Here is an 11,745-nt window from a genome sequence, read left to right on the forward strand (position 1 = left end):
CAACGTCGACGCTACGACCAACATCCGAGCCCGAGTCCCTACACGAGTCCGAACCTCAGTCGAACGAAACCCTCTCTCCTATCGACGAGAACACCTTGAAACTGGCAGATGCCATTGTCACCGATACAAGAGTAGAAAAGCCTGCAGAAGACAAACAAGAAGTCGCCAGTCCGATGCCCGAGGCGTTTGCACCCAACGTCCCTGGCAGCGTGACGCCCAAGATGGCCCACGATTCTATGGTCACTGTCAGGCTGTCGGAGCCGCCCACGCTGACTCTTGATACATCGGTGCTGCTCGAGGATGCCACAACACTGCGGCGACCCAGCACAGCACGGTTCGACAAGACGCCCCTCGCTCATGTGGTCGAGCGAGATGACAGCCTCGACGAGGTATCGAGCGACCCTGCTACGCCACTTCCGCCAACGAACAGTGCCCGAAGCATCGAAGAGGAACTGGTGGATGCGAAGGATGAAAGTTGCGTGGAATCACCCGCGGACGACAAAGATCACAATGCAAAGGCTCGCCGCTCGTCTATTTCGGAAGAAGTCAACTGGGAACAGCTGCAAAAGACGGAAGCCGAGGAGCCGAAGGACGACGAGACGGACAAGGTATGCCGATTGACTTCCCTAAGCAGCGACGACCCAGTTTCTGACACGTATCGCACAACAGTCTACGGCAATGCTGCTCGCGATGCTCGAAAAGGAGAACGACTTGTTGGCTACTAACCCCAAGAGTGTCAAGGTGCAGGCTGTCGAGCAATTATCGAACCAGCAGCGCGTGAGACCCCCTTCGATGGCCCAACTGCGAGATATGGTCAATGGACCTCAACCTTCCGCCCTTCGATATTCCATGCTGCCACCTCCTCCAATGACCGACCTCGAGTTTTATGCTGCGCTCGTCAAAGACTACCAGCAGACCGCCGCCAGGCTGCCGACACTTCTATCCAATAAGATCCGCAAAGGCATTCCGCCTCCGCTGCGCGGCGTCGTGTGGCAGAGCATGTCGGGCGCTTGCGATGCATCCTTGGAAGAGCAGTACGAGCGGTTCTCGGGCGAGTCGAGCCCGTATGAGCCGATGATCGGCAAGGATCTCGGACGGAGCTTCCCCGGCGTTGACATGTTCCGCGATCCGGAGGGTGACGGCCAGCGTATGCTCGGCAGGGTGCTCAAGTGCTTTAGTCTCTACGACCAGAAGATTGGCTACTGTCAAGGGCTGGCCTTCCTTGTTGGCCCTCTGCTCATGCACATGCCTGACAAGCAGGCATTTTGCGTCTTGGTCCGGTAAGAGCCGTGAAAGGCAGCTGCATCCTCGTACCACCAGACCACGCTAACCGTGACATGATCAGATTGATGGAACGATATGATCTGCGCAGCTGTTTCCTTCCCGACCTGTCAGGACTGCACGTCCGCATCTACCAATTTCGGGAGCTGTTGCGCGAGAATCTGCCCCTGTTGTCGGGACACATGGAAGATCTACAAGTTGACCCGGCATATGTTTCACAGTGGTTCCTCAGCTTCTTCGCGACAACATGTCCCCTGCCAATGCTGTTTCGCATCTACGATGTCATCTTTGCAGAGGGCGCCCCGGAGACTCTCATGCGTGTCGCCTTGTCGCTCATGCGCAAAAATCAATCCCGCATACTGGGCTGCAGCGAGTTCGAGGATGTCATGCAACTTCTCCTGTCTCGTGGCCTCTGGGATTGCTATCACTACAACGCCGATGAGTTCGTGCAAGACTTTGTCAGCTTGACCGGCGTTGTCAGCCGAGGAAAACTACTGCAGCTCGAGCAGGGGTACCTGGAGGAGAAGATTGCGACGGCCAATGCGGCACGCACATCAGATGTGACCACTGCCGCCTCCCGATTCTTGGGCCGCATATGGGCCACGTCTTCTACGAAATCATCCAACCTGAGCCCTGGTCTAAGTGCCGCCTCGCGACCAATGAGCATTTTGCGACGCAGCACCTCGAAGCAGAGCCTTGCCTCGACTCTCAACTCGATGGAGGCTAGCTCAGCCAGTGTGTTGAGCTCAACTTCCACCGACGCGACTGGGGTTTCTCGGGACTCGTCAACTACGACTGCCGATGATGGCGCCTCGATCAAACCCAGCAATAGCACGAACCATAAAAACACCGAGGAGAGGAATCTCCACAACCAGATCGAGGATCTCCTCACCGCCCTCAGCGAGCTGCAACGGAACAACGCACTGTTGGCGTCAGACCTGCAACAGGAGCGTGAGCAGCGTGAAGAAGACACGCGAGCCGTCCGGTCGCTGCTCGACGGCCTCCGCAAGAAAGCCAGCAATGATTCGGTTGGGACAGACGCAAGCCTCGAGACTGTCAAGGCCAATGAGAGCACAGATGCTGAGCAGGCAGACGAAGAAGCCGACAAGAGGAACAGCACCTTGGATGCTGAATCAAAGACCCCCACCGCCGACGACCTCTCTCAACTATTGGATGTTGTCGAACAAAGATTCGCCCTGCCGCAAGTGACCGTACGGCACCGTTCTTCAACCATTCAGTCTAGAACGTCGCTGCGCGATGAGCTTAGTCATGCCAAAGATCAACTTGCCAGTGCCATCTCTCAGTCTCAGGACTACGGAAGAAGGATATATGACTTGGATCAGGAGGTATCAGCTCTGAAGGAACAAGTCAAGGAGAGCCATGCTCACACCCGGGCCCTGCATCAGGATAAACAAAGGCTAGAGAGGCAGATCCTTAACATGCGGGTGCGGGCTTCTGCTGTTGAGGTCGACGACCGCGCTAACGTGGCGGCCCATCCGCACACGAGCACGTCCAACATGGGCGAGTGGCCCAAGGCGGCGACGGGTGCTGCTGGAGGACTTCGCGAGTTGAAGCTCGGCAGAAGTAGGTCAACACCATCGCAAGCCGGATCGGCGTTCGGCAAGAGAACATCGTCGCTCCCCAAGCCTCACGATTCAACGATTCCTACGGTTTCCACGCCATCGCCTCCGGTCAGCGACCATGAAGCGCTGTTGCTGGAACTCGTGCAGGCCAAGACATCTGAGGCTATTGCCAGACAAGAGGCAGACGAGTCAAAGTTGAAGCTCGAGAGCCTTCGAAAGGCGTACGGTCTGGCACCAGGGGACACACCACCAGTCTCTCAAGCACCATCGGCTGCTTTGGCTGCCATGGGTGTCTTTGGCCGATTCACCGGCGGAGATGCCACGAAGGCTGCTGCGGCGCCCGCTGTCACGACACCACCTATCGAGCAGAGACCCGCTCAACAAACCCAGGCTGGAGGATTCTGGGGCTGGCGACGGGCCTAGGCTAGATGGTGCTTCAACCGTAGGCGGACAGACAGCCATCAGTGGAGGAGATGGGTCATAGTGTTAGGGACGGCGTGCGAGCTGTGAGGGCGGGGATGGCAGTACATTTGACGGAAGACCAGAAGGAAAAGGATCAGTAAAGGGGAGGCATGAAGTATCATATCCACAAAAGGACAGGCGGAAGTGAACACAGCATTAGACTGACTTTGCTCGCACATAGCCTTGGAGTTGACCGGCGTTCTGGAGGTTACAAGGGCCAGATGAGCCTCTGACTGTTTGTCTGGCTTCTCTTAGTGGGATTACCTTGGGCGCTTTTGCGAAAGACTTTTGTAGTCCTGGTGAGAATGAAACGAATTATTTGTCAGGTTCATTTTGACATGTTTGTGATGCGGGCGCATCCTTAAGGTTGCCTCGAACAGGCGTCCGTCTACGTAGCTCATCATCGGCCCGTTTTCCGAATGCCCTCAAGTCACGGTCCTGGGAGGTAGCGAACCAGCAAAGTCGTTCTCCCAATGGGATGACGCTCGAGTCGCGCGCGTGCATGTCATGTTCTGGCCAAGTCGGGCTTGGTCGGGGTGGTATCGAAAGCGGGGAATCACATGCAACGGCCAGGAGACAGTCTCGAGACAAAACATCACTACCTGGCCCTGCTACCCCTTTGAGCTGGGGGCGCGTCATGGGGCATGGCCCTTCATGCTGCAACCTAGACTCCGTACCATCACCATCAGATAGATCTGTCAAGTTTTGGTAGTTTTTTTCCTTCCTTCGAGCTTGAGGCCAGATAACGAGAGGGACGTGGCTGTTGCCTGTCTGTCCTGCTGGCGGGGGCACGCTCTGGTGCGCGTGTACGGGTTGCTTGCATGTCGTGGTATGACGACAGCGACGGGCGTTCCAGGCTCTCTGCGTCGCGAGCCGATGATGGGAAATGTCGCAATGAGTTCAGGGTCGCGGTGGAGCGCTGTAGGGTGGACACTGCAGAAGGTATAGGGTACTTGACAATGCACCATACCGGGCTGTGTCATGGTGTAGACGAGACGGGGGAAAAAAAGTCGTATCGATTGTTGCTGTGGCACACATGCGTCATCGCTCGAGCCAGCTGGATGCACTAGCCACAGTGGAAGGTCCACCCAGGTGAAGGTAAGCTGGAGCAGGACAGGCAGAGAGGCTCAGGCAGAGGCTAGAAAGAGAAAGCTAAGGTATCTACCTAGGTACCTAAGGTATGTAGGCAGGGAGAAGGAGGTCAGGGCCTGTTTTTTTCGTTCCTGCCCCGGGTGGGTTCCAGGTTGCTCCTGCAGTCCCGTCATTTGCATCACCACGCTTGTGAGCAACCCACACAAAGGGGTGCTTTTCTCTCCTCCTCCAAGCGCTATCTCGCCTGCTCTCCCACTCCCTCTTCCACCATCACCGCACACAAAACTCCCAAACCCTCTCGCACCTTACCATTCACCTTCCTCGGAATCACTATTCTCGAACCTGCATCTTCGCGTGCTCTTTGCCATCCATCTTCGCCTGTCGAGCTCGCTACCCTTTCCACACACGCTCACACGACCACATCCACACGACAACACCACCGTCACCCGATCGCAATGGCTGACTTCCCCGACGCCCCTACTGGCAACCCAGGTGCCAATGGCAACTCCTACGTCCAGACTACCAAGGAGAGTAAGGTACGTGAATGAAATGCAGATACTTATTTGCACTCCCTCGCTTCGAATCCTTGTTATCTCTGCCTTGGATCATTGTTCGCTGACCCGGATGACGACAGTATTCGAGCTCCCCGCCGCACCCACACAAACGCACACCCTGACTACAGAAGCTGACCCTCGACCGCTAGACGCCGCTGCTGCTTACCAGCAGCTCGCCAACGGTATGTTGATTGTGTTCTTGGGCCATGGCTGATCTGCCGGCGCCTTATCTCTGTCGCCAGGAAAATTTACTGACCCAGCTCTCCCTCTCCAGGCCCCATGGCTGAGAACGTAAAGGCCCAATCGGCCAAGACCTCCAACGAGTTTGGCAACCTCGCTGCCTCTCGCAGGACTCCCTCGCAGCCTGCTGCCACCGGCCAGCCTCTCACCCACTACCACTCGTTCTTCTCCGAGCTCCTTTCTTGGAAGAACCCTCGTACGTCATGATCTTCTTGCTTCCACCTGGCTTTCTTCGAACCACGGAAACTGATAAGCATGTCCTAGGTGCCTCCGCTATTGCCTATGCCTCCATTGTTTCGGTCATCTTTGCTGTTCGCTACCTGGATGTTCTCCGCTATGCCTTCAAGCTTACATGGATGGTTCTCGGCACCACCGTCCTTGCCGAGCTTACCGGCAAGCTCGTCCTCAACAACGGCCTGGCCACCCAGCTTCGCCCCCGCCGCTACCACACCATCTCGAGGGAGACTCTCGATGCCGCTATAGGAGATGTGCACGAGCTCGTCAACTTCTTCGTCATTGAGGCTCAGCGCATCCTCTTCGCCGAGAACGTCGGTGCTTCTGCTGCTGTAAGTTTGTGCTCGTGAACAGATCAGGTATTTCGTCAGGCTGATCATGGATTTAGGCGTTCCTCGGTGCCTTCATCTCCTACTACCTTGTCAAGGTCATGCCTCTCTGGGGTCTCGCCTTGGCCGCCACTACCACCCTCTTCGTCGTTCCCCTTGCCTACACCTCCAACCAGGAGCTCATCGACCACCACCTCAAGCAGGCTGGCGATGTCATCAACGACCAGACCGCTCAGTTCCGCTCCGTTGCGCAGAAGCAGGCAGCCCAAGCCACCGACCTGACCAAGCAGTACATGGGTGACTACACCACCAAGGCCCAGCAGTTGCTCGGTCGCTCGCCCTCTCCCGAGGCTTCCGCCAAGCCCGCCCCCGTCGCCTCGGAGCCCGTTGCCGAGAAGGACTTCCCTGCTGCCCCCAGCACCGAGTTCAACAAGGTCGACACCACGACTGAGCCCGTCGTTCCTGGCGAGAACCCTCAGCTGGCTTCTTAAATTGCCACTTGGGATCAACAGCTACCTGCGGCGAGCAGACTCGTGAGCGAAAACCGCGAGTTGATGCTGCTGGTCGAGTGACGACGATGACGCATGGCATGAGACGAAACGACGCGACACGATGTGACTGTCTTTTCCACCGGAAAAGGTGGCATCGACGTGGGCACGACAGCAAGATCATTCTGCGAGCTTCTTGACTCCGGCGTCGCTTGGGTTTCTTTTTCTCGCTTGATTTTGGAAGCAGGGCTTTCTATCGGATCGGAGTGTGTTTTCGTGCATCAGACGAGGCCGTGCAGACCTGCAGTGGCCTGCACTTGCCACGAGGGAGAGTTTTGGTTTGTGTAACGATGTACTGTACTCTCGATGACGAACCTGGGTCTCATGGTTGATTTTTAGTTTCGCTCCCTTTCATGATTTCCGGCGACGGCGAAAGGAAGACGGACACCCATCAGATTGAGATTGCCGCGGCAAGGGAACGGAACGGTTCGTAAGGGCCTCGTAATATTATTTTTTCATAACGCGTTCACCTCAGTGCTGTGCATCCGATCCTGACAGCTCAAGACTTTGTACGGCTGCTTAGTATCGCTCTTTTATGTTCAACCAGTCTGCAAGTCTGACTGCCAAGCACAATGCTCAGAGCGTCACACAAGTAGACATCAAGCAGTATCACGAGCGGTAGGAAGCAATGTCAAGCCAGTAGTAGTCGTATTCACGCACCAATCCGAGATGTACTCAAACAACAACAGCAAGGTGACAAGAGTCGATAAGGAAAACGAAACTAAAGTTGGGGCTATATCTAGTCAGGCAAGGAAGATAACATACCATTCGCAAGTCTGGTCTTGGATCCGTAGCAAAAGCATGAGGGCAGGGAGGAGGAATGAGAAAAGGAAATAAGAAGGGTGGGAATTTCCGAGCCCGAGAAAAATGCTTGTTCATCAATATCATCGCATCCATCTGATCTGACAGCCCTTCCCGTCCGTGAACGCCTCGCACTTGCCAAAAATGTCGACGACTCCTTTTAGTCGCTATCGCTAAAGCCATCATCCTGCGGCTCGTCCATGGCCACGGAGCTCTCTTCATCGTCGTCGATGATGTAGGTGGGCTTCTTCTTGGCAGCCGCACGACCCGGACGGCCTCTAGCCGCGGGACGTGGGGGCGGCGAAGAAGGCTCGGCGTCATCAGCGTCAACCATCATATCGTCGCTATCGTCGTCGTCGTCGCTGAAGACGGTCTTCTTCGCGGGCTTCTTCGCTTCCTTGCTGGCCGAGTATGCCTTGGCAGCAGGTGAGAGAGGCAGGGGCTTCGCGGCGGCTTTGGGGGCTGCTTTGGGAGCTGTTTTGGGAGCTGCCTTGGCCTTGGCCTTGGCGGCAGGAGCCTTTGCTGTCGCAGCGTCATCCTTCTGCTTGTTCTTCGTTCCCGCGGGGCGTCCACGGGCCTTCTTAACCTCAAGAGCCGGTGGAGGCACGGGTTCCCGCGACGACGAGGATGCCTTGGAAGGCTTACGAGCGGGCACCGAGTCATCACTGAGGAACTCCTCCAGATCATCGTCCTTGCTGGCCACAGGCTTGTGGGGCGACGACCGCACCGCGAGAGCCTCATAGTTCGTCTCGTCGTGGCTGTCATCGTCCAGAATGTGCCTTGAAGGCTTCGACTTGAGCTTTGGAAGGGCTGCCTCACGTGCGCCATGGCTGGACTCGGGGCGGTTCATGCCGTGCAAGCTGAGTCTACCATTCTTCAGCTCCTTGGAAGGATCTGTTGTCGTCGACTTGTACCCGTGAACCATTTGGCCAATGTCACCGACATCGCCAAAGTCGTTGTCGCTAGCATCCGACTCTGACAGGTCGAAGACAGGTCGGGCCTTGGCAGCCGCTGCTCGCTTCGTGCGCCCACCCATGACCGGCTCGGCTTCAGGCTCGACAGACGCAGCGGGTTTCTTTTTCTTCGCACTCATGCTGGTCAGGTCGCCGTCAGAGAAGTCGCTGGAGTCGGCGAATTTGGGCAGAGTCTCCTTTGCCTTCGGCTTTGGCCTCGAGGCCGGCACGCTGCTCTTGCGTGCAAGAGCGGCCGTAGCGGTGTCATCGTCTGACTCCTCGGCCTTGAGTACGGGCTCCTTCGCCTTGGGTGCAGTCTTTGGCGCAGCCTTGGGCTTGGCAAGGATCGCAAAGTCATCGTCAGAGAAGGCGTCGACTGGCGACTCGGCCTTTGCGATTTCGAGTTTCCGGTCAAACTGTTCCTGGAACCTCTTGGCAGCAGGTACCGGTTTCGCGGCCGCCTTCGCTTTCGGAGCTGCCCTCTTCCTCTCAGGCTCGAAGTCATCGTCAGCCTTGTTGCGGCTGACCTTGCCTCCGCCAGCACCGATCTTCCTCGATCGTCGGCGGCCCATACGGTTAATCTTGGACTGGATCTTGTCATCCATCTCAAGCTGTGCCTCCCACTCTTCGGTAAACTCATCAAGATCTTGGCACCAAAGGTCTTTTTCGCTCTGGGCCAGAAGAGCGTCGTGCTCGCCCTTCTTCTTCATGATCGCAGAGTTCAGCCTTTCCAAGCGCTCGAGTGTCAAGGACCAGATAGGCAGCTACGAATGGTTAGCGCATTGTGTACTCCAACCTCTCAAGTGTGAATTACATACCGAAAGTAGATAATCGTAGTCGGCAGCGCCGCCAACGCTGTCATCCTCATTGTCGGACGCATCCATGTCCTCTTCTTCCGTCGTCGCCTGCTTCTTGCCGTCGTTCTTGGGGAACGCTTCGTACTTGCGGTCGCGCAGTTCTTGCACGAGAACTGGCTTCCGCTTCTTGGAGACGATCAACTCACCGTCGATGATCTCCTGGATGAAGCGCGCCTGGTTCTTCAGCTTACGGTAGTCTGAGTGGTAGACCCCAAGCCAGTGCTTCTTGCGTGCGCTGTACATATCAAGGCGGTAGACGTAGAACTCTTCCAGAATATCCTCGACCTTCTCGTACTTGCGAATGCGGCCGGTGCTGTCAAATGCCACCAGGTTCGACGTCGCAACCTGCTTGTTCAACTTGAACCTGTCCATGATACCTTCGTGGGTCTTGTGGATGTCCTTGTAGTGTTTTTCATCAAGCTGAATGACAAAATTGACATTTTTATGATCGTTGAACTCCTTGTAGTCCTTAATCCAGGCCGGGCCCTTGGCGCCGCTGATCACTTCTTCCAACTTCGCCTTGAAATCATCGGTCCACATTCGGATGGGGAGCTCCTTGATGATAATTTCACCTGTCTTGTCGTCGGTTTCGTAAATGCCGTTGAACTTGTAACGGTCCTTCTCGGCGGGTTCCGGGGTACCCTTCCAACCACGGAACCAGGGCATCATCGTCTCAAAGGGTTTGCCTTCGGTGTCGTCAGAATCAAGGCGACCCATGCGTCTTTTGATGGCCCTGACAATCTCCATTGGGTGATAATTGGGAATCGAAGTGCTCCAACCTGTACCAATGCCATCGGCGCCGTTGCACAGAACCATGGGAATAATCGGGGCATAGACCTTGGGTTCGATCGGCTTTCCGTCCTCCATTTGAACTTCCAAGTTGGGCTCGTCAAGAACAGAAAAGATCTTCCGGGCGAATGGAGACAAGCGCGTGTGGATATAACGGGGGCTGGCAGCGTCTGATCCACCGGCAAGACGAGAACCGAAGTTACCACTGGGCTCGAGGCAGTTGACATTGTTTGAACCGACAAAGTTCTGAGCGAGGCCAATGATCGTCTGTTGAAGAGACATTTCACCGTGGTGGTACGCGGCCTTCTCGGAAACATAACCGGCCAATTCCACGACCTTCTGGTCCTTGGTGAGGTTCCTCTTGAAGCAAGCGAACATAACCTTTCGCTGACCAGGTTTCAGACCGTCAAGAACTGACGGGATGGAACGCATATTGTCAGCCATGCTGAAGAGGATCAACTCTCTATTGACGAAATCATCGTACGTGATCGACTTGGTCGAGTGATCGAGATACGTTCCCGGAACAAAGTTGCCAAGCCACTCCTTACGAGCATCTGCCTTCTTCTTGGAGAAGGCGAGATCGAACAGATCCGCCTCGGAGGACTGCATTGTGTCAAACTCCTTGAGATGATCGTCGAGATTGGTAAAGTAGACCTGGGCATCTTCGTTGGAACTGGTGCCCAGACCCTTGTAGTACTTGTACTCCCAGCGGCTGATCTCATTCTTGTGCGCCTCTTTCCACTCCTCATATTGAGGCTGAGTGAAGAACGCCTGGAGCTTCTGGGGGTTCTTGGGGTTCTTGCCTTGCCAGACTTTGACAATCGGCGTAATGAACTCCCGGAAAAAGTCGGGGATCTGGAGGAGGGAAGGGTATTGGACCTGTAGGAAGTTGATGAGAAGGCCCTTGATATGACTGCCGTCGTGGTCCTGATCGGCCATGATCATGAGATGACCATAACGCAGACCCTTCGTATCTGTGTAGTTTTGCTTGTGTTTCAGTCCCAAGAATTGCTTGATGTTCTGGATTTCTTGGTTCTTCGTGATCTGTTCAATGGATGCATCGCGGACGTTCAACATCTTACCACGAAGGGGAAACACACCGATGCGGTCAGGGTCGAGAATAGCGCGACCCGCAACAGCCAGACTCTTGGCAGAGTCACCCTCCGTCAAGATCAAGGTGCACTCATGTCCGCGCTTGGTGCCCGCCAAATTCGCGTCGACGAGTTTGGCATTGTTGATGCGCGATCGCCTGTTGCCATCGCTCTTGGCCATCATCTTGTCCGCCTTCTTCTCGGCAAAGCTCATGATGTTCTGAATGGCATCGGAGGCGGCAACTTTCTTTAGGAACGCTTCTGACAAGACACACTTGCTACCAAAGCTGCTGATCTTGGTAGTCATTTGCTCCTTGGTCTGAGAGTTGAACGAGGGGTTTTCGATGCGGCAGTTGATGAAGACGAAAATGTGGTTGCGAATATGTTGCGGCTTCAGGGCGTGGCCCTTCTTCTTCTTGTCGAGGTACTTCGTGAGATATTGGACAATCTGGTCAGCGACGTAGTTGACATGTGTGCCACCGGACGTAGTGGCAATGTTGTTCACGAATGAAATGTGCTGGAAAGAGCCGTCCGACACGGTGAATCCAACATCCCATCGGGGGTTGTCATTCTTGTCCATTTCCACGGTGACCTTGGGCTCACCTCCCTCCTCAGAGGCTCGTTCTTTGGCGATAGCCTTGGCGTACATCTCGCTGTAGCCCTTGAACGCCGACGGCTTGACCACGGTGCCGTTGAGGTGGACTTTGATGCCCTTGATCGTGCCAGCCATGTCGTAGACTCGGCGGTACAACAAGGCCTCGAGGTCATCGTCGATGCCCTCCATGCTGAACCGTTTGAAGTCGGGCTTGAAGGTGATGCGCACAAAGTCGCTGGACTTGCTCGAGGTAATCTTGGCCTTTCCCATCTTACTCATGTTGTCGGTCCAGGTCTGTTTGTATCTTTTTCGTTGGCAGAGTCCTGGCACTCGACG

The 11,745-nt window shown here is 55.5% G+C and overlaps 3 protein-coding genes across 3 annotated transcripts in view; 2 read left to right on the top strand and 1 right to left on the bottom strand.

The window, feature by feature from the left end:
• Window positions 1-173: 173 nt before the first annotated feature.
• VDBG_00990 (GTPase-activating protein GYP5) lies at window positions 174-3,287 on the top strand (the record flags this gene model as incomplete). Its single annotated transcript, XM_003009261.1, has 3 exons — window positions 174-608; window positions 670-1,280; window positions 1,346-3,287. 3 exons carry the CDS (start codon window positions 174-176, stop codon window positions 3,285-3,287), a joined length of 2,988 nt encoding a protein of 995 aa, XP_003009307.1.
• Window positions 3,288-4,873: 1,586 nt separating this feature from the next.
• VDBG_00991 (cwl1) lies at window positions 4,874-6,266 on the top strand (the record flags this gene model as incomplete). The annotated part of the gene is made up of 5 exons (XM_003009262.1): window positions 4,874-4,949; window positions 5,122-5,154; window positions 5,247-5,408; window positions 5,477-5,778; window positions 5,835-6,266. 5 exons carry the CDS (start codon window positions 4,874-4,876, stop codon window positions 6,264-6,266), a joined length of 1,005 nt encoding a protein of 334 aa, XP_003009308.1.
• A 1,018-nt stretch (window positions 6,267-7,284) lies between these two features.
• VDBG_00992 (DNA topoisomerase) overlaps window positions 7,285-11,745 on the bottom strand; it is a gene marked incomplete at both ends in the record, with an annotated part of 5,697 nt that continues 1,236 nt past the window's right edge. Inside the window, 2 exons of the mRNA XM_003009263.1 lie at window positions 7,285-8,841; window positions 8,896-11,703. Coding sequence (XP_003009309.1) covers window positions 7,285-8,841; window positions 8,896-11,703 — 4,365 coding nt within the window. The remainder of the gene's footprint in view (window positions 8,842-8,895; window positions 11,704-11,745) is intronic.

This window comes from Verticillium alfalfae, genomic scaffold (assembly GCF_000150825.1).
Source record: "Verticillium alfalfae VaMs.102 supercont1.1 genomic scaffold, whole genome shotgun sequence".
NCBI classification, from domain to species: domain Eukaryota; kingdom Fungi; phylum Ascomycota; class Sordariomycetes; order Glomerellales; family Plectosphaerellaceae; genus Verticillium; species Verticillium alfalfae.